The 20749-nt window shown below is 41.2% G+C and overlaps 2 protein-coding genes and 3 non-coding genes across 5 annotated transcripts; 4 read left to right on the top strand and 1 right to left on the bottom strand.

The window, feature by feature from the left end:
* Nucleotides 1-7036: 7036 nt before the first annotated feature.
* On the bottom strand, nt 7037-11125 carry htatsf1 (HIV-1 Tat specific factor 1). The gene is made up of 10 exons (XM_085363913.1): nt 10933-11125; nt 10340-10504; nt 9664-9910; nt 9411-9458; nt 9131-9285; nt 8753-8916; nt 8547-8643; nt 8337-8426; nt 8105-8242; nt 7037-7391 (listed from the first exon to the last, which is right to left on the bottom strand). Exons 2-10 carry the CDS (start codon nt 10502-10504, stop codon nt 7137-7139), a joined length of 1359 nt encoding a protein of 452 aa, XP_085220039.1. The 5' UTR covers nt 10933-11125; the 3' UTR covers nt 7037-7136.
* Nucleotides 11126-11333: 208 nt separating this feature from the next.
* bod1 (biorientation of chromosomes in cell division 1) lies at nt 11334-13823 on the top strand. The gene is made up of 4 exons (XM_085363915.1): nt 11334-11550; nt 11754-11878; nt 13028-13242; nt 13322-13823. The coding sequence occupies exons 1-3, from the start codon at nt 11401-11403 to the stop codon at nt 13239-13241; spliced, it is 489 nt and encodes a 162-aa protein (XP_085220041.1). The 5' UTR covers nt 11334-11400; the 3' UTR covers nt 13242; nt 13322-13823.
* A 4452-nt stretch (nt 13824-18275) lies between these two features.
* trnad-guc (transfer RNA aspartic acid (anticodon GUC)) lies at nt 18276-18347 on the top strand. Its single transcript has one exon. It is a non-coding gene; the product is annotated as a tRNA-Asp (tRNA).
* A 542-nt stretch (nt 18348-18889) lies between these two features.
* Nucleotides 18890-18961, top strand: trnad-guc (transfer RNA aspartic acid (anticodon GUC)). Its single transcript has one exon. It is a non-coding gene; the product is annotated as a tRNA-Asp (tRNA).
* Nucleotides 18962-19538: 577 nt separating this feature from the next.
* trnad-guc (transfer RNA aspartic acid (anticodon GUC)) lies at nt 19539-19610 on the top strand. The gene has a single exon. It is a non-coding gene; the product is annotated as a tRNA-Asp (tRNA).
* Nucleotides 19611-20749: the final 1139 nt, after the last annotated feature.

Here is a 20749-nt window from a genome sequence, read left to right as displayed (position 1 = left end):
AGCAAAGATTTAAAATAACAACCAAGGGCCCGAGGCACAGTGTTAAAGCAGAGGAGACATAATAAGGGTCAGAGTTATGATTCCAGCTCACAGGAGAAACAGAGACGCTGTTGTAGTGTCTGAATATTCAATGCCAAAATGATTACTAGCACTTGGATTAGATCTCTGGTTGTATTTAATGCTGACTCGATGAGGAATATTAATTAAAAATACAGCCCATTAAAGTTGTTGCATAGGCATTTTATAAATAAATGCTGCTGGCCTTGTTTTAAGACCACGGGGAAGGCAAACAAATGGATAGACCCAGGAGAAGATTATAAACTATGACTATTTTTGCTTTATATAACTGTATAACAGTTATATACTCTGTAACCCGCCCAAGTGAGAGTTTGTGCTTCTCCTCCCCAACTGGACACGAAAGACCTGCCCCGATGTTTCACGGTTTACCGTGAAACATCGGGGTTAAGTCTTTGTTGCTGGCTAAAGGACTGATGTAATGCAGTGTCCTTCAAAGTGACAAAAACAAGTCTGCGTGTGTTACAGTCATAGTTTCCATGTAAAAAGTGGATGCATCATCAGACACACAGGATGCAGCACCACATTTCCCATGGGAGAAAACAGAATATGGCAAGAGAGACTTAGTCATGACTGAACGTTCACATGGCTGTTGTCAAATAGTTCACACCACGCACATTTATAAACACGAAATTCCTTCTTTACTGCATGCTGAGTCCAAACCCCTGTACCTCCTGTTCATTAACGTATTTTTATTCAGTTCTGCGTACACCACGATCTCATTCATTTAGCAAAAAAAAGGCCTGGAAAGAGACATCTAATCACTGAAGACCACCATTTATCACATCCAATAACATCAGAAGTCCTCTATAACCTGTTTATGAACCTTTAAGCGACTCTGATTGTATTTTCATATTAATATTATTTGTAAGCAAACACAGGCAGTTCTAACTTTACAGCTACACGGTCTAACTGTTTGCACTTCAAAACTTTATCATTTGGTTCTCCTTTTTCAGCTGTGACTGGCAGCTTTTGATGCGTACTTCATATTCAGCAACATAACATGAAGTTGGAGGTTTGTTAGTGATTATGATCAGGCTAAATAGGCTGGTGGAGACCAAAAACAGAGCGAATATTAGACTTACATTAGGCAGACCCAGGACACGCTGGAGAGATTATATCTCTCGGCTGGCCTGGGAACGCCTTGGTATTCCCCCGGATAAGCTGGAGGAGGTGGCTGGGGAGAGGGAGGTCTGGGGCTCTTTGCTTAGGCTGCTGCCCCCGCGACCCGGCCCCGGACAAAGCGGATGAAAATGGATGGATGGATGGATAGTCAGAAGAAAGGACTTTTTTGGGGCATTATTTCATATCAAGATTAAGATTTTTGAAACATTTTGTGATCAGAGTACTTGCAAATAATGAAAAGCTGGTCTGTTCATAGTGTTTTGAGTTCAAATCAATATGTAATCAAGGGCTTTCATGTTTTTCAGCACTACGATGAGAAGAAAAAAAGCATTTGCAAAAGTTTTCAAACTGATGCGTCTTCAGTTCTCGCCGTCTTTACCTTCTTTGCCTTGCTCAAAGTCCGCAGCCTCCGCTCTGTGAATGCTAAGCTGCTGTTAGTCTTTCCGCTGGTCCAACTTTGGTTTAGATTTGGGGGACAATGTCTTTTTTACAAACCCACGCACCAATAATAAACACACCCACTTCTATAAAAGATCAACCCTGTGTCAGTTTCCCAGTAAACTGGAGCATCTGCAGCAAATCAGTGTGGCTTTTCAATCACTCCCACTTTTCTCTCTGTCTCCCACTCATTTACTTCCCCCCTCTTCCTCTATTTTTCCCCTCTTTGCATTTTTCTGTGATTAGGAACAAGTTTAACTGGCCAGAACTTCCTTTCTATTTTTCTAAAACACACACAGGCTTCTGATCCATGTTTGCTGTCATGAACAGGTGCTTGTCTTCAGCTCGACCTGCCTCATCAATCACACTTTCTCGACCAAAACCCCCAAAAAAGAGAAAGGAAAGAAGAGCTGAGGTGAAATAGGAAAAAAATATTAGAGCATTAATTTCCTTACTTCCCAGGCTCTCTGCAGAGCTTAATTCACCATCGAAATGTGGCTGCGTGTAGTCACATGTACTGCTTTCCTTCAGTAAAAACAAGTATTCTGTATTTCTGTCGTTGATGCCAGCCTAAATGACTTCTAAATAACTCAGCCTCGGTATAAGATTTCCCTGTAATCATGATTTTAAATTGACTGCATGTCTTCTTGGGCACTCGGCTGCTAAAATTCCTCCTTTACTCAATGGAAGTGCCCTCCTGTTCGCGCTGTTAATGGACCGGACCTGTCTATGCAATGCAGTGGACAGAATTTCCCATGGCTGATCATCATCTACGGTCATGGGTGCCTTCCAACTCCTCCATCTTGCCCTCTCCCCGTCCCAGTGCAACAAAGAGGAAAAACAAATCAAACAATTCACAGTTTCCCATTATTCTCTCTGTCAGCATATGGTTCCAATCAACAGTGTGTGTGTGTGTGTGTGTGCGTGTGTGTGACACCATGTGAATGTTTTTATTTTCCATACATTACTCCTCAGATACAAAGCTCTTTGTTCACACTCTTTCTCCATCTCTCTTGCTCCTCCTTCCTCTCACGCCCTCGCCATCCTCCAGCTCTCTCTTTGATTCTCAGGTTTAAACTCTCTCTCTCTCTCTCTCTCTCTCTATTTTAGTCTTGCTTTTCTTGGCTGCAAGTCAGACCTCAGTCAGACCTAGAGGTCTTTTTCCCAAGCGATCTCCAGGGTGGACTCGAGGGAACAGAAAACACACACACACACTCGCAAACACGGGCCCTGCCCTCACATGCTCTTGTCCATTTCCTCCTCTGTCTCTGCTGCGATCCACAGCCATCTCCTGTCTGCACCTCTTTGTTCATTCATCGTTTTATTACTTTTAAAAACAAAACAAAAACACGTTTCAGTCATGCTTTATTGAGACAAAGAGAACACAGTGTTCAAAATCAAGTATTGTGTTTTTGGCCTGGTGAACTTTCTGCACTCGCTGGTACATTACAAGCTTTGTGGCCTGTTCTAGGACTTCATTTATCCAGGTTAGTCCCTCTGGAGTCAGGCATCTCATTTACAAGGGAGACCTGGCTCAGACTGAGGCAGCACATTTTCTCACAAATAGATCAACTGCACATGCAAACAAATGCACAAGGATGAAGAAGTGATAGAGGAATTAATAAGGCACCAAAAGAACCACAAGCGCTCATTATTCAATACCAACAACAAGTAATGGTAATTATTAGGTACCTTTCTAGTGCTGTCTAATTAATCTATAGTTCCCAGTAATGCATAAACTTTATAACTTGTACGTAAAGTTAACAAATAAATGTAGTGAATATAATTGAAGATACACTCACCAGACACTTACTGGTACCATGTCGGATAACCCTTTTCCCTTCAGAGTTGCCTTAATTCTTCATAGCACAGATTCAACAAGGTGCTGGAAATATTCCTCAGAGATTTTGGTTCATATTGAAATGATAGCACCACACAGTTATGGCAGATTAGTCAGCTACATATCCATGAGCCAAATTTTCCATCCCATCACACCCCAGAGGTGCTCCATTGGATTAAGATCTGGTGACTGTGGAGGCCCTTTGAGTACAGAGAACTCATTGTCCTGTTCAAGAAACCAGTTTGAGATCATTTTAGCTTTGTGACATCACAAGTTATCCTGCTAGAATCAGCCATCTGACGATGGGCCCACTGTGAAGTACGATGGGGATGGTCAGCACCAATATTCAAGTAAGCTTCAGTGTTTAAACAATGTTCAGTTGTTACAAAGGGGTGTGAAGTGTACCAAGTGCACTGTTACACTAGCACCAGCTTGAGACGCTGATAAAAGGCAGGATATATGCATGCTTTCATGTTTTTATGCCAAATTGTGACTCATCAGCTTTGATTTTTCCAATCTTCTTTTGTCCTGTTTTGGTGAAACTGTGTGAACTGTGGCCTCAGTTTCCTGTTCTTAGCTGACAGGAGTGGAACTACAGCCTATGTGCTCCAAGGTCTAAGGAGGTGAGATGGTCTTCTTCATGCCTTAGTTGTAACGAGTGGTTGTTTGAGTTGCTGATGCCTACTGTTGAATCAACAATACACATTTTCTCTTTTTCATACCATTCTCTGTAAACCCTAGACAGGGTTGTGCAGGAAAATCCCAGTAGATTAACCGATTCTGAAATACTCAGATCAGGCATGCTATGTTCAAAGTCACGTAAATCACCTTTCTTTCCCATTTGAACTTCAGTAGTCTACATGCCTAAATGCATTGCAGTGTAATTGGCTTGTTAGATATTTATGAGTAAGTGAACAGTTGTACCTAATGAAGTAGCTGTATGTGAGTGCATAATTACAACAAACTACCTCAAAGCTTTACTCGTGTACAGTATTTACTACCACTGTCTGAGAGCCATATTTAGTAAGTCTCACAGTGGATTTACAGTCCTGACATAAAATTTTACATGTCAGATTTGAAACAGTGGAAATAGTTTTTGTTTACAAAACTTTAAATCTCTTCTTTAAAGAAGCAGCGCTGTTTTGTTTCACCGTGACATAACTGAGAGAGAGCAACGATAAATGAGGTTAGTCCGCTAACAGAGGCGACCACAGGGTTACAGTGCCATCTAGTGGTGAGGCAAAGTAGCACGCAGACGTTCTACACTAACCATGATTAAATGATGAGAACAACGAATATATTTGTATGATGCTGTCCTCGTTGCTGTTAATAAATCCATGCATAAAGTTTGGTTTTCACACGAGGCATATGTAAAACCTTCACAGTGATTCGGGGCTGAAAAAGAATTTAAAAAACAGGGGGAAATGGAAACATTTGGTTTAACATATTGTGCACAACATGTAACTGCAATGCAAATACTTAGCAAACACATGATTCCCTCAAAATAATCCTGTGTGTTCCCAAACTGCTGATGGTGCCTTTAAACAAATATAGTTTGCATTCTTAAAGATTTAAAGCGGCCACAGTTTGTCAGAGATGATCTACATCAAATACATGTTTGTTATGTAGCCTGTGATTGAAGACGGAAACTACCACAAGCCTTGTATTATTAGACTGATGCTGTACTAGACTTTCATCACTGGAGGGAGTATCTTTTTATTTAATTTTTTTACTGCAGGGAAAGTAGCTGCAGTAAATAAATAGACTAGACACACGCCCTGTGATAGCCTGTACAAGGTGAACCCTTCTGGTCCTAACTGATTAATGCCTTTTACATATTGACTTGTAATATTAACAGTTTACTAAATGATGGGAGACGAGGTGAAGGGGTAAGAAGGCTGAGGAGAGGACTGGAGCATAGGTTGGTGGCGTACGAGAGGAGGAAGGATGGACAGGAAGTGGGGCATGTGGAAAGTGGCAGAGTGGCGAAAAAGAAAAAATTGGAGCATTAAAATGATTGATGGGGCTGAGGAGAAAGCAAAAGAGCAGAAGAACCTCTCTCCTTTTTCATTATGCCCTTTTTCTCTGTCACTTTTTAAGGCCAGCTTCTGAAATCAGCTGACGTGACATAGTTTAGCATTTTGTAACAGGAGTTTGGTTTCATCCTCCAGCTTGGACTCCTTTTTTATCCACTCTTTCTACTTGGTGAGCCACATTTCTTCTGTATTTTCGTAATGTTTCTGCAGCTCTTCCTTTGCTTCTCACGTCGGGGAATCCTCCAGAGCCATTTTTCCATGTAGCATGTCTCCGGTTTGATCTCTGTCTTCTGTCCCTTGAGAAGTTGCCACAGTGGCCTCCATCCCACTCTATCCCTAGCATCCTCCTCTGTCACACTAACCTTCTCCATGTCCTCCTACATCCATGAACCTCCTCTGAGCTCTCCCTCTTTTCCTCCTCCCTGGCAGCTCCATCTTCAACACCCTTTGTCCAATACATCAACGATCCTTCCTCATGCCTCCTCTGCACATGTCCAAACCACCTCAGCCTTGCCTCCAAAACACTCAACTTGAAATGCACCGATGATATAATAATGTCCATCCCGGTCACTTTTAATTAGTGCCACCGTTACCAAACCATAGATCACAGCAGGTCTTCATTACCATCTTGTAAACCTTCCCATCTATCGCTGCTATCTTTGTGACATGAGTGTCTCCTGTAACACTTGTCAGTGCATCTACCTTTATCTGGTTTTAACTGTGACTCTCCTCCCTGTCTTCATAAAGATGTCTCAAACTAAATAGACACAGCAGTACAGATCAGACTCTTAAACAGAGGCAGGTGAGCAGATGTCCCACCATCGTTGTCTTCACTAACTGGTTCTTGTTTTAAGATTCCTCTCATATTAAGGTCGTTGATGTGCCGAGTAATGTTCAGTCTTTGAAAATCACTTTAATAAAAGTATTTTTTAGAACCAGCAATCATCTTTTTGTTGTTTATAGTGTAAATATGTCTTTAGTAGCCAGCTGTAGTGAAGATTTGGCAATATGCTGAATATAAATACACCTTACAATTTGTACCAAGTGGCTGAGTAAAATAAATGTACAAGGAGTCCCGTTTTTCAATTTTTATGCCATTTTTATGTTTTTTCTTTACAACTTTTGCTCAATGATTTTTGCAGTGTGTGCAAACGCTGATGGCTTCTCCCTTTGCAATCTCACATTTCCATCATGTGATTATTTTATGTTCCAATACTGCTCGGAAAATTGTCAGTGATTAAAGAACGAAACAAAGCAAATGTGAAATAAAATGAAAAACATAATGAAGCCAAACACGTTCATATCCAACAAAGTTTCAGTCTCTCTTGTGTTTTGTCATTAATATTTAGCTCTGTCACCATAATGCATAGTGTCAGCAAACTGCACTGAATTATGGGAGCGCTGTAAGGTGTAGCAAGCTGGTTGAGTGCATGTCTAATTACAGGGTGAACCACAATGATGAAAATAGGTTAGAGAAAATTAGTTTTATTTTCTACATTACAAAACAGCTTAAACTGTCCAAATTCCTCCTCCCTTTCTCAACAGGAAGTTTTCCCAAAGTTCACTTTAAGCAGGACATCCTAGTTGGTTGACACAGGGCCATAAAAGGAGGATGAGAGTATCTAAGCTTCCTCATCCTCACTTCCTGCTAGGCTGCTGTCAGTGGAGTCCACTTCCTCCTCCTGTTGCTCCTCTGAGGACTGCGGTTTTGATTTGGGTTGCTGCTCTGGCTCAGTGGTGCTGGAGGGCTCGCTAGGTTCTGTCGCTGTGCTGCTCTCTGCAGGCTTGGAGTCCTTCTGCTGTTCTCCTTCTCCACCCTCCAAAAACTGTGACCAACCCTTCAGCCGCTCCTCTCGCTCGCGTGTCGTCTCTTCTACCTGCATGTACAGAACATGAAAGGCGAGAGATATTACCATGTGTAGAGTCTAAGGCAGTCTAACGTATCAAAATAATTCAAATATAACCTGTTTTACTTAAATAAATACCAAATGGGACACTGTGCAATCACTGAGTCTACCATGAACTCCTCTGTGTACCAAATTATTCTAGAGATACATGTCAGGCTATCTGTCTGATAGTTAAATTTGGCCTTAAACTGGGTCATGAAACAGGACAATTACAAAACATTCTTTTAAAAAAATACATTTAAAATAAAATAAATATGTTCCCTAAAATTTAATCAGCACCTCATGCAATAAAGTGCTGCTAGCACCCAAAAAAGTGACAATAATGTACATGAACTACAGTAAAAAAAAAAGATGTACTAACTTTCAGGCACAAAGCACATGTTGAACTGTACAACAGAATGCTAAAGACAATTACAGCTGTCAGAAAGTGAAAGAACAACCAAGTAAAGCTTTAACTGCAAACAGAAGCACAGAAAACGAAGCAGACTCTGAAATCTGTCCCTTGGAACAATTAAAACTTTCGCAGATTTCATTTCATGCAGGAACCAAAACGTCACTTAGAAATTGTGAAACTTACTCCAACTTGTCAGGGAGCTAATTATATGACAGGCTAGGTATTACTGCTTTTGACTGTGAATCACCAAGACCCCCAAAACCTCAATATTTCTGTTGTCTTTATTTACCTGATAGTCTGTCGTTCCATCCCAAAGCTGAGCAGATAGCTGCCTTCCTCCAAACCAGCGCCCGTTGAACGACAGAATACACGCATCAGCTTCCTCAGGCTCCTTAAAAGCAACTGATGCCACGCCGTCCGGGTGTCTCTGCAGCACAAATACAGCCACACATCCACTTCATCTCAACTTTTTCTTAGCTAATTTCCTACCACGACCTTCAAAATACAGAAATCAAACTCACATCAAAGAGGATGACCTTCTTAACTTCCCCAAACTTCTCACACTCACTCCGCAGATCCTCACGATACTCATTCAGCACCAGTGGATCCTCCTACAGAGAGCAAAGAGATTAATGCACAATGCTGTGTGTGTGTGTGTGTGTGTGTGTGTGTGTGTGTGTGTGTGTGTGTGTGTGTGTGTGTGTGTGTGTGTACACGTGTTCCTCTCACACCTCAAAGTCACTGGGATGGAACATATTCCTGATGATGACAACTTTTTCATGCCTCTTCCTCGCGTCTCCTTTTTTCTCTGGCCTCCAATCCAACTGTCTACAAAACAAAACAAAGAATAAAGAAACAGCGGCCAGTAGTGCTTCTACTGAGGAGTTCATTCCTGCTACACAGAAATAAACAGATAAGAACAGAAAACAGAATTTACTTCTGCTGCTGCTGTAGCTTCTTCTTATAATCTTTGCTTTTCTTCTTCTTTTTGCTGGCGTCATACTGCCCCTTCAGCTCAAACCGTGCGGCTTCCACATGCAGTTTATAACCTCGGACCTCTGACTCATCAATCAGGCGTATAGCCAGATCCACAGACTCCTTCTGCAGAGAACCACAAACAAGTACACACAGTCATTTGACCAGAGTAAAGAAAGCAAGAGCAGGAGATTTGTCTATCCACTCAACAAGAGGACTACAAATAACGTTGTTGCTCCACGTATGGCACCCTCTATGGCCAATATTGCCAATAGTAAGTGACAACATTTGCACAGTTATGGTGCGTGTCTGGGGCATTGACCGAGCAGGACAGACTAACCTTTAGATAGCAGCAAAGACCATCTCCCTTCAGATTTCCTTCTTTGTCTTTGTAAAGTTTGACTTTGTACTCTTCGGTGATGGGGTCCCTCATTACAATCCCACACTTTGACATCAGCTCTGCAAACTCCTCGGAGCTGATGTCAGGAGGCAGGCCTGAGAAGAAGAGACCAGGAGAGAAAGATTAGAGCAAGAGAGCGCCACGTGATAAACAGAGTCAGGTACTTTATGGGACGCCAGCTTCTTGGCATTCAGAAGAAGGATATGTAGGTGATACTAACCTGACACGTAGACATTCGTGTTTTTATTTTCATCAATATCAAACCATCCTACGGGCAGAAAAAGGGAAACTGATCAAGAGTGACATTCCACTTACAACTTAAAAATTGCACATAACTGTATAAAAACAGTTAGTAAATTAACATAATAACAGCAGCACAATTTCTTATTAGATTTATATTTCTGTCTGTGTGTGTGTGTGTGTGTGTGTGTGTGTGTGTGTGTGTGTGTGTGTGTGATTGGATGCCAGTTTACCTTGCTCAGCTTTCCTCTTCTCCCCTTTCTGTTTGGTTTCTTTGCCTGGCGTCTCATGCTGCTCTGAGGCCGAGTTTGGGGCGGGATCTTCTGGTTTCTCCTTTTCTGTTGGTTTTTGTGGTGGTTTGCTGTCAGGCCCGGGTGCTGCTGGGTTGGTGCTGGTCAGGGAAGCGTTCTTTCCATCTGGAGCCGATTTCTCAATGAAGCCATAGTTGGCCTGGTAGGCTGCCATGAAGTCCTCTGTTATCTAGAGGAACAAATCAAACCTACTTAATATTGACACAGAAATCAACTCGGACCAATTTTGACACATCTAATAAAAGCTGTTATCATAAAATAAATGATAACTTTGTTTTTTCACTTTAATTTTACTAGTCAGCGCTTTTATGCTATATAAAAAAGAAAACTACACACTTCCAATAGCCAAGTAAGAAAACTATAACAATATAGTTTCTGTATCAAATACCAACACTCCACAGGTCAGTGCAATACCCTGTACTGTACTAACATCTCTCCAACAGCTGAAGCATGGCCAGAATGGGGTCATGCAACAGGAAAATGATCCCAAGAGCAACAGCAAGTTTTTGACTGTATTTATAAGGTAAAGCTGCTTCAATTCAATGTAGACTAAAAAAAGCTTAAGAAAGAAAAGCTGAGAGTCAAAGAAAGCTTGTACTTTGGGAAACCAGGCCTTCTTTTCATGATCCCAGTCATACACAGTCCCATCCTCTGGATCGGTGTAGGTGTATGGGTCTGAGCCATCTTCATTTCTCTGATCATAGAGCTCTTGCAGCCGCAGCTGCTCCATAAACTCTTTGTTGGGATCTGATTTGCCACTCATCTACGACAAGAAAGTGACACATTAGATTACCATGTTCAGACATATAGAGAGACACTGTATGACAACTTTATCACACCGAAATAGCCTGGATTTAATATCCTGCTCTGGAGTCTTGCACAGGTTCATAATATGGATATTACTCACCCATCTAACTGCCCCTAGCCAACTAATCACATATGAGTACCATCATTGTTACTATACTGTAACTGCCGAAAATGTCAGCCAGCTGCTTTAATCCTTCACAATGTCAAGGATAACAACCGACAGCTGGATTCAATGTGAGCTAAAACCTACAGCCCGTCTTCAAAAGGGGGCTGTATCTGAGTTAATATCAGGTTAATTCGGTCATTCACCTCTGCTATATTTTTATGTCCGTGATTAACACTTAGATTAAGTGTGTTGATGTTAGCCAGCATGGCTAGCGTTACCTTTCACAGCGATAGTCCAGGCACAGTGAGCTCTGGCTGGTGCGAAAGTTAACGGTGCAGATTATCTTAGTCAGATCCCCGCCACAGAACCAGCTTTGTGCTTTGAATGTGTTATAATTATTCTTTTTTTAATTTCTAAATGAACGTTTCAGCGCAACCCGCTAACGTTTTGATTTACCCTCAGTTAGTAACAACGGCACTAAAACGAAGTACATCCGAGGTTATGCCACTTGTGCGCGTGCGTGGAAGACAAGGGGTAAAAGGAGGCATTCGATTTGCTCTTCTGCTTCTACCTTTTTTAAAAGAGCGTCTGCTGTTCAGCAAGACTAACGATCACTTTGTCCGCAGTTTGTTCGAGGGCAATGAATCGAACGTACGTCTTGTAGAATAACTAGTGTGGATAGTTAAGTGGTTGGCTAGTTCAATGCAGCTAACAGGTAAGTAATAAAATAGTCTCCTGGGTTTGGCATGGCCGAGGGAAGCGGTAATGTTAACGTCAATCCGGCCAACCTCCCACCGGGAGACCCGCAGCTCATCGGGATGATTGTGGAGCATCTGAAAAACCGGGGTCTTTTTGATGAGTTCCGTCGGGACTGTTTAGCCGACGTCGATACAAAGGTAATCTACTAACTCTGCTTTGTTTGTGTTTAACTTTAGCTAACCTGACACAAACAAAGTTATCCGTGTCAGTGCCACTTTAACTGTCCTAAATCTATCAGAGTGTCTTTTTAGCTGGCTACAGTATACTTTCAACGCACAGTGTACTCCGTTACTTAGTGTGCGCTATTGCTGCATATTTACCGCGCTGTTGTTGTTGTCAGCCGGCCTATCAGAACCTGCGACAGAAAGTGGACAACTTCGTCACATCGCACCTGAGCACGCAGAACTGGAACCCGTCCATCAACAAGAACCAGATGAGGAACGGACTGAGGCAAAGTGTTGTTCAGTGAGTGTTTCCTTTGAGCTTTTTGCAACCTTTCAGCTCCTGTTTAGAATGTACTACACATGTGAGCTTCCAAGGAGCCAGACTTCCAAGGAGCTTTTTTTCGTTTACCAATAGTTCTGCAGGCTTTCAGAAGGTCTTTCAAAGTTTTTCTTTGAACATTTGCTGCTTTTTCACTCGTTTTTAGTCCAGCCTTTGTACCTGACTATTGTTTTGTTTGTTAAGCTATGTAACACTGGCTTATGAATCCTTCAAGGAAAAAATGGGCACCTAACTCAAGGAATGAATCTTTCTTGTTGACACGTAACAGACAAAAACTGTATCTTTTGGCATATCATCTGTTCCGGTTTCTTTAGTTTAATCTATGAAAAATGCCAAAGATAATGCAGTTTGACAGACATAAAATGGTATTTTTGCACCAACAAGCTGACTGCCAAACAGTCATTAGCTGAAAAATTGGTGTAGCTCAGCATGGTGTGCAGTGTGTCCTTAAAAATATGAGGACACTGAATGAGTTGCAAGCCTTAAAAACTATCTACAGCACATGAACAGCATTGATTTTCAGTTGTCTGCCTGATAATAGGGTTAATTAACACAATTGACAATGTCACCTATAAAAATTAGTTGATGTGGAATTTCATTGTTGACGTGTCATACACTAAAACCACATAAATGTGTTTTTGTAACTGCAACACACTACAGGGAGGTATGAGGGCTTATCGCCTATGTCGTCTGCCAAGACTGCGCTCAATATTAATGAAGAAGAACGTAGCGCCAACCACAAAACAGGATGAATAAATAAAGTTAAATGCAGACTGTGCAAACCAGAGCTTTCCTTCCACAACAGCACTACTGCAGTGCACACTCACATGTTGGCTTTTGGGGTTTTTTTACATCTAATTTCTTTACGTAAATTAGTAAAAAGACTGTAGTGAACAGGTTATATATAAAATAAAGAAATGATCTGTTTTTGAAGTACTCACTTTTTGGGTTTTTGTGTTAAACATTGTATTTCAGTTTATGTTTACACATGCTTCAATAAATTGGTGTATCTATTTCCCATTTTCCTAGCAAAATATAAAGAAATGAGGAAGTGACTGAAGACTTTTGCACGACCATGCACTCAGCCATAATTTATTTATGTATTTTAAGATCGGGCATGCTGGAGTCTGGTGTGGACAGGATCATAACTCAGGTCGTGGACCCCAAGATGAACCACACTTTCCGACCGCACATAGAAACAGCCATCCACGACTTTCTGTCAGGGGACAGGAAGGAGGAAAGCACCTCGAGTTTGAACTCTGCTCCATCTGAACAGACAGAACCACAAGAGGCTCCGTCTGCCTCTGGCCCCAAAACCCCCTGAGGTGTGTGTTTAAAACCCAAAGCACAGCGTAAGGTCGACAGCAGCTCAAAAATGAGTAGTCTCTCTCTCTCTCGATACAGGCACACATGCTGGTCTCTAGTGGTCTGCACATTCTGTATGGCTGCATTAACCTTTGGAAAGGTGCAGCATCGGACGGGTGGACGATGAAGAGGAGGAAAGAGGAGGCTGTTTTGTGCCTCCAATTCAATGGATTAGTCAGGAGTGTGTCATTGCTCCTGCGTGAGGCTGCTTCGGGAGAAGGGCTACAACGCTGAGTGGTGCACTGTCATCGTTTGAGTGTGGATTGTTAATTTTTTTTCGGTACTGGCTTTTTTTGTTTGTTTGGGGTTTTTTCCAATGTGCATTACTTTTTCTTTCTTTTTTTTTCTTTTTTTTAGCAATTATATATTTTTTAAATACAGAGCCAATTGTTCACTCACTCTGTTTATGCCTATGATATAGACATTTTCCAGTTTCCTGTTACTTTTTTTTATTTTTATTTTTTATGCTTGCACACTGTCTGCACTCATTTTTGATAGACTGAGGGGGAAAAAACTAAATTACTGAAGAACAATGCAATGAATGAATTTGTTTCATGTTTACAGGCCATAATTTTTCATTTCATCATGTCAGATTTTTCTTTGGTGTGTGTGCTTAATATGAAGTTTGTCCATCTCATGTGCTTACATTAAAAACAACTGCCACCATGTCCCTCTTTGTCTTTCTCTACCTCCTCTTAGTTGCTAAGCTTTCATCAGTGGATACACCATATTTTTATCAGTTTGTCTTTAAAGGAGATGGCAATACAGTTAACAGAGAGGAAATGACAGTAACGCTTTTTAATGATGGAAACCTCTGCAGCAATTTCTGTGTAAAGAAAGCTGGTGTATGGCGTTTATTAGTTTTCTTTGTTAAGTCTAACATAAAAGAAGCTGTCTGACGCAGCATTTCGCTCAATATGATCATTACCCGATGCTGCTGAAGTGAAGCAGAGCAAAGTCAAAGATGTTTTATTACAGACACAGGTAAGCGTTTTGCAATTTGGCATATTTTAAAAAGTTTAAATTTCTCCAGTGTTGAACAGTAAAAATGATGCTTTCTTGTCCGAGGTCATTTAAAAAAAACAGCGGGACAGCACTGCACACAACGGTAGACTGATGCATAATAAGCAAGCGAATAATACAGAAAACAGATTTGAGATGGGAAACTGTTCTTGAAGAGAGAGAGAGAGAGAAAGAGCGATGCAGGATGTGCGATCGTGGTGGAAGCAAATCAGCAAAAATAAAAGGGAATTAATGACGATGTTTATCAAACCTGAAGCGTAGTTTTGATCTTCTTTTGCTGTTTGTTCAGTGAATTTTGGTTGGAGAGTGACAAAACCTGCAGCTTCAGAATCTGTGTGCTGTAGGCTTTCAGCACTGAAGGTCTGTGTATGTTCAGGCGTTTCTGGAAAAGTAGATTTGTATTTAAAAATTGATTTAGGATTCAATGAATCGATATGGTGTTATTCAAGCTAAAATTGATTTAAATGGGAAAATCGATTATTTAAACACACCCCTAATAAGAACGGGTCCATCTTCCATGTACCTAAACGGTCCCGAACTTTCCAATTCATTCTCTATGGGAGTCCTAAACCACTACGAATGTAATATATTCTTTGTCCACTATAGTCTTCTGGCGCTGTTGCAAATTTATACAGTCATGTTTGGTGGTGAGTATTAGGGCTGGGTATCGTCACTGATTTCTAGAATCGATTCAATTCCGATTCACAAGGTCCCGAATCGATTCGATCCACGATTCGATTTAATTCGATTTGATTCGATTCGATTCTGGGAAATTTTGACAGTCAGAAATATTATAATTCAGATCAGTACATTTACATATTTTTGTATCTATTAAAAGGAAGCTGACACACGCAAGACTTTATCAAAGGTGTGAGCATCACAGCAGATGCCTTTGTGTCAAAGTAGCTGAAGATAAAACACAGAAAAACATGAAGGTGATTTTCCTGTTCTGGGATTTTATAAAAATATTCTGCAGTACATCAAAAACGAAAGAAAACCATTAATCAACATATGAACATCACCTCTGAAGTTACAGCGGTTTTATTAGAGACACGGCTAAGCGTTTTGCATTTTGCTTAATTTTAAAAAGTTTAAATTTGTTCAATATTGAACGGCAGAAATTAGGTTTACTTTTCGGAAGTAAGTAAAAGGGAAAAAAAAAACGTCGGCCGACAGCGCTGTAAACAACGGTAGACTTGTGTGTAACAAGCAAGCGAATAATGCAGAAAAGAGAGAGAGAGAGAGAGAGAGAGAGAGCTGTGCATGAAGTGTGATTTTTATCCTGAAAAGTCAGCAAAAGTCAGAGGGAATTCATGACGATGTTTATGTGAAGCGTGGTTTGGATCTTCTTTTGCTGCTGGTTCGGTCAATATTGTTTGGAGAGAGATAAAACTAACAGCCATATGATCAGTGCAAAAAGGGCGTAAACACACAGCGCGGACCCGCGGATCAGAATCAGCGAGCTGTCGGCTTTCAGCCCCGACCGTCAGCTGAGAAAAGCGACATCTAACTGATCCTGATCCGTCGGCGCTGTGTGTTTACGTCTTTGTGCAGAAGCCGTGCACCTGCTCTCATTTACTGTCTTAGCTGTTTGGTGGTTGTTGAAATTTTGTGATCTTTCACCTGAGATTCTGGCATTTCGGGCAAAATAAATTAATATTAAAAAATCGATTCAGGATTTTAATGAATCGATTTTACGTTATCCAAGCTAGAATCGATTTTAATCGATAAATCGATTATAAAAACCCACCCCTAGTGAGTATCCCCGCCTGTCACGCGGGAAACTGGGGTTCGATTCCCTGACGGGGAGGCAATAAGTTTTCATTCATAATGTTGAAAGTCAGACTGTGACATCCTTGGGAAGGTCCTTAACCAGTGGCGGAGCGGGGGGGTGGCTTACTGGGCTTAAGCCCGGGTTGTTTTTTCAGAAGCCCGGGGTCTTTTGGAGTGTATTTTTTTCATAGTTAGATGCCTGGCTGACAAAACAAAAACTACACACAATAATTGAAGCACTGCGAGTGCGCTCTTGGAGAAGCGCAGCCAGGCAGACAGAGGAGAACTGAAGTTTGACCAGGTACCAAGGCAAATCATTCGTACTGTACAAATAATGCAAATCAAATATGACGGTGTATCACAAAAGATTGATGTCAAACAGATCACTTGACCCATATTACATTACTTGCTCTTCGAGTGAATCAACAAATGGCGAAATGAAAAGCCAAACAACAACTCTGTCTCTTTAGAGAGTCTCAGCTTACATGTGTGTTTATTTCATATTTTCAGTTGTTGCCTTCCACCAGTGGTGTGTCCAGCGGGGTGGCCTGGGGGGGCACAGGCCACCCCCAACCAGACTGGCCACCCCAGGTGCCACCCCAAAGGCAAAACAATAAAATTCAATCAAATATCAAATGTCCGATTATGTTTTCACGGTAAAGCTCAGATATCCGAGTGTAAGTGAATGCAGCATCGGCTTCTGCGCTATGTGCATCATGTTAGCAAAGGTAGTTAGCAAAGGTAGGAGAGCCAAGCACGAAAGACGGCACTACAGGAAACAATTTTTCAGTGAAAGAAAATGAGAACAGAATAAATGTCCAGGTAAGTAATATTAAGTTTGTTGAGTTTAGTAAACTTCGGTGAAATTAGAATACCAAGGAAAAAATTACACTTAAAGAATTATTGCAGCCGTTGAATATATCAGACAGTATGCTACTGAGGGCAGCTAACATAAGAGTTATGAGTTATAAGATGTAATCTAGTCGTTAGTCGTAACATTGCTGTATGGAGCTGCAGATTTGGTTGCAGGTTAACATAGCTGGACTGGCCATCGGGCATACCGGGCATATGCCCAGTGACTTATTTTTTATTTTTTTTTGTAATGGCATGAACAATGAGAGGTGGTGGATTGGCCAGATGCAGGTCGATGTGTAAAAATAACTCAGTTGTTTGGTGGTGGCTATGGCGGGGCTTCCACAGAGGCCAGCAGGTGGATGAGGGAAGGGGAGGCAGGAGGAGAGACCCGAGGCAGCCGCCGGTCCGAGTGTCAGGTGAACTGAACTTCAGGTAAGAAGTTATGACCTGCAGTCCCATTTCAAAGAAACAGGCTCTGTGTTTTGCCTTATATGCATCCACAGGTGTGCCACCAATTTACTCACATGGACTCTACTAACCTATCAGAAGCTTCTTCAGCTCAGAATGGAATCGTCTGAAGTTTTCTTATTAATTAACAATAAACTTAGTGTACATGTACTCCTAAATTTGATGAAGGTGACAAAAAATAGACAGCCCTGTCTCTCTTTATTCTGACATTTAACTAATTCAAAAGATATTTCAATATTTATTTATCCAAAACAAAACAAGTTTACTCTAAATTGATGTTGTACAGAAAAAAAATGTTCTTGCGTTTTCCATAAAGTGTATGTAAATATCTGGTTTAAATTGTGAATATACTGTGTATTGAAATTCCTCTTGTTTTGCATAGAAATATACTGAACAACATACAAAGCATAATATATGAAATAACATTTACCAGAGTTTTTTCTTTGAAAGAAGCTCCTTATGTTCATACACTCCAAAAGACCCCGGGCTTCTGAAAAAACAACCCGGGCTTAAGCCCAGTAAGCCACCCCCCGCTCCGCCACTGTATAAGGACTAATCCATCTACCATTTACCGAAACAGTTTCCAAGTCCTTCGCTATGGGAGTCCTAAACCACTACGGATGTAATATATTTCTGTCCACTATTGTCTTTTGGCACTGTTTCGACTTTATACATGATACGTTCATTATGGTTGTTTTGGAAGAGGTTTAGTCTCTTTCGTTGACGATAGAGAACTTTGCGTTGAGGCTTCTAGTCATTATAATCTCTGTCCGCTATTATTTGCACGTAAAACTTGATATGCATTACAGGCTATCCCACTGTGGACATAGTTGAGTCACGATTGGTACTGCAACATAAGAATCCGATGACACCTTCCTCGTTAGTATAGTGGTGAGTATCCCCGCCTGTCACGCGGGAGACCGGGGTTCGATTCCCCGACGGGGAGGCAATATCTTTTTATTCTTGATGTTAAACGTCAGACTGTGACGTCCTTGGGAACGTCCTCAACTGCTTAATGTTTCAGGTTTCCTTGAACAGACTCAGGAATTGAACAATATTCAAACACATGACAGTTAGTGCTCTTTTCTAAACCGTAGCTTCAAAACTCTCCCTGGACAGCGCTTTGAGTGCTCAGGTAGAATAGAAAAGTGCTATATAAGAACGAATCTATCTACCATTTACCGAAACTGTTTCCAATTCCTTCTCTATGGGAGTCCTAAACCACTACGGGTGTAATATATTTTTGTCCACTATAGTCTTCTGGCGCTGTTGTAGTTTATACGTGATACGTTCATTATGGTTGTTTTGAAAGATGTTTTGTCTCTTTCGTTGACGGTAGAGAACTCTGCGTTGAGGCTTCTAGTCATTATAATCTCTATTATTTACACGTAAAACTTGATATCAAAACGAGGGAAACAGAGATACTACCACGCTGAAGACATAGTTGGGTCACGATCGGTACTGCAACATACGAGTTCGATGACACCTTCCTCGTTAGTATAGTGGTGAGTATCCCCGCCTGTCACGCGGGAGACCGGGGTTCGATTCCCCGACGGGGAGGCAATAACTTTTTATTCTTGATGTTAAACGTCAGACTGTGACGTCCTTGGGAACGTCCTCAACTGCTTAATGTTTCAGGGTTTCCTTGAACAGACTCGGGAATTAAACAATATTCAAACACATGACAGTTACTGCTCTTTTCTAAACCGTAGCTTCAAAACTCTCCATGGAAAGCGCTTTGAGTGCTCAGGTAGAATAGAAAAGTGCTATATAAGAACGAATCTATCTACCATTTACCGAAACTGTTTCCAATTCTTGGGAAAGGGAGTCCTAAACCACTACGGATGTAATATATTTTTGTCCACTATAGTCTTCTGGCGCTGTTGTAGTTTATACGTGATACGTTCATTATGGTTGTTTTGGAAGAGGTTTTGTCTCTTTCGTTGACGGTAGAGAACTCTGCGTTGAGGCTTCTAGTCATTATAATCTCTGTCCGCTATTATTTGCACGTAACACTTGATACACATTACAGGCGTGCACAACTTAACGTATCAAAACGGGGAAACGGCAATACTATCCCACTGTGGACATAGTTGAGTCACGATCGGTCCTGGAACATACGAGTCCGATGTCACCTTCCTCGTTAGTATAGTGGTGAGTATCCCCGCCTGTCACGCGGGAGACCGGGGTTCGATTCCCCGACGGGGAGGCAATATCTTTTTGTTCTTGATGTTAAACGTCAGACTGTGACGTCCTTGGGAACGTCCTCAACTGCTTAATGTTTCAGGTTTCCTTGAACAGACTCAGGAATCAAACAATATTCAAACACATGACAGTTACTGAACTTTTCTAAACTGTAGCTTTAAAACTCTCCCTGGACAGCGCTTTGAGTGCTCAGGTAGAAAAGAAAAGTGCTATATAAGAACTAATCCATCTACCATAAAACGTCATATACATTACAGGCGTGCACAACTTAACGTATCAAAACGGGGAAACGGCAATACTAGCCCACTGTGGATAGAGTTGGCCCATCGCGTATAGGTTAAACGGAGAAACAGCCAATCAAATGGCAGCTTTTCGGGCATTGGGGGAAAAAAAAGAGTTTGGTTTTTTTTTTTACACTGAACTGTCTGAGCGCGGGTTCGAGTCCTGGTTGGGACAAAGGTTGTGTTACATTATCAAAAGTTAAACACCATTTTCAATTTACTTATTGTGGGTAACATTTATTTTTCACTTTGCTTTTTCTTATTATTTGATTATCATTTTGTTTATATTATATAGTGTTATGGCCTGTGGAACAATTTTCCTGCATTACTACATAACTCAGACTAATCTGTATCATCACAGTTTTGAGATGATACATACCAGACATATAGTCTACAATTATGCACACATCCAACTTTTAATACAAAGACTAAAGCTAAAACTATAAACTGCTAGTTTATATCTATTCATTTTCCAGCACAAACTCAGTACTGACATCATTACTTTATTCCAGTCATGCTCTTGCCTGCCTTCACCGAGCATGGTTTAAATCTGTTGCTCTTCTGCTTCTGCGTTTCAGATCCGCAGCCATGCAGCCCGCCTCCTCTCCTTTCTCCTCCTCACTGTGGACACTCAGAACCCTGTCCCAGCCTCCATCTTCATCTTCATTACTATCAGCATTTTGACTCTGGGGTGTGGCTTATGCAAAATCCTGTCACTGCTGAGATTTCTTCTGCTATGATGGGTCATTGGAGTCTAACTGCCAAACAGTTACATTTATTTCTGTATCTCAATAAATCATGTTCGTTTTTTCCACATGATCTCTCCTTATTGAACTGCTTTTGTAGATAAGCTTCAAGCCAG

This window comes from Diplotaxodon limnothrissa, linkage group LG10, assembly GCF_057381915.1.
Source record: "Diplotaxodon limnothrissa isolate DT_005_m linkage group LG10, D_limnothrissa_male_GT1.1, whole genome shotgun sequence".
NCBI classification, from domain to species: domain Eukaryota; kingdom Metazoa; phylum Chordata; class Actinopteri; order Cichliformes; family Cichlidae; genus Diplotaxodon; species Diplotaxodon limnothrissa.
Note: the sequence above shows the minus strand (reverse complement) of the source record. Positions and strands in the feature narration are given on the sequence as shown.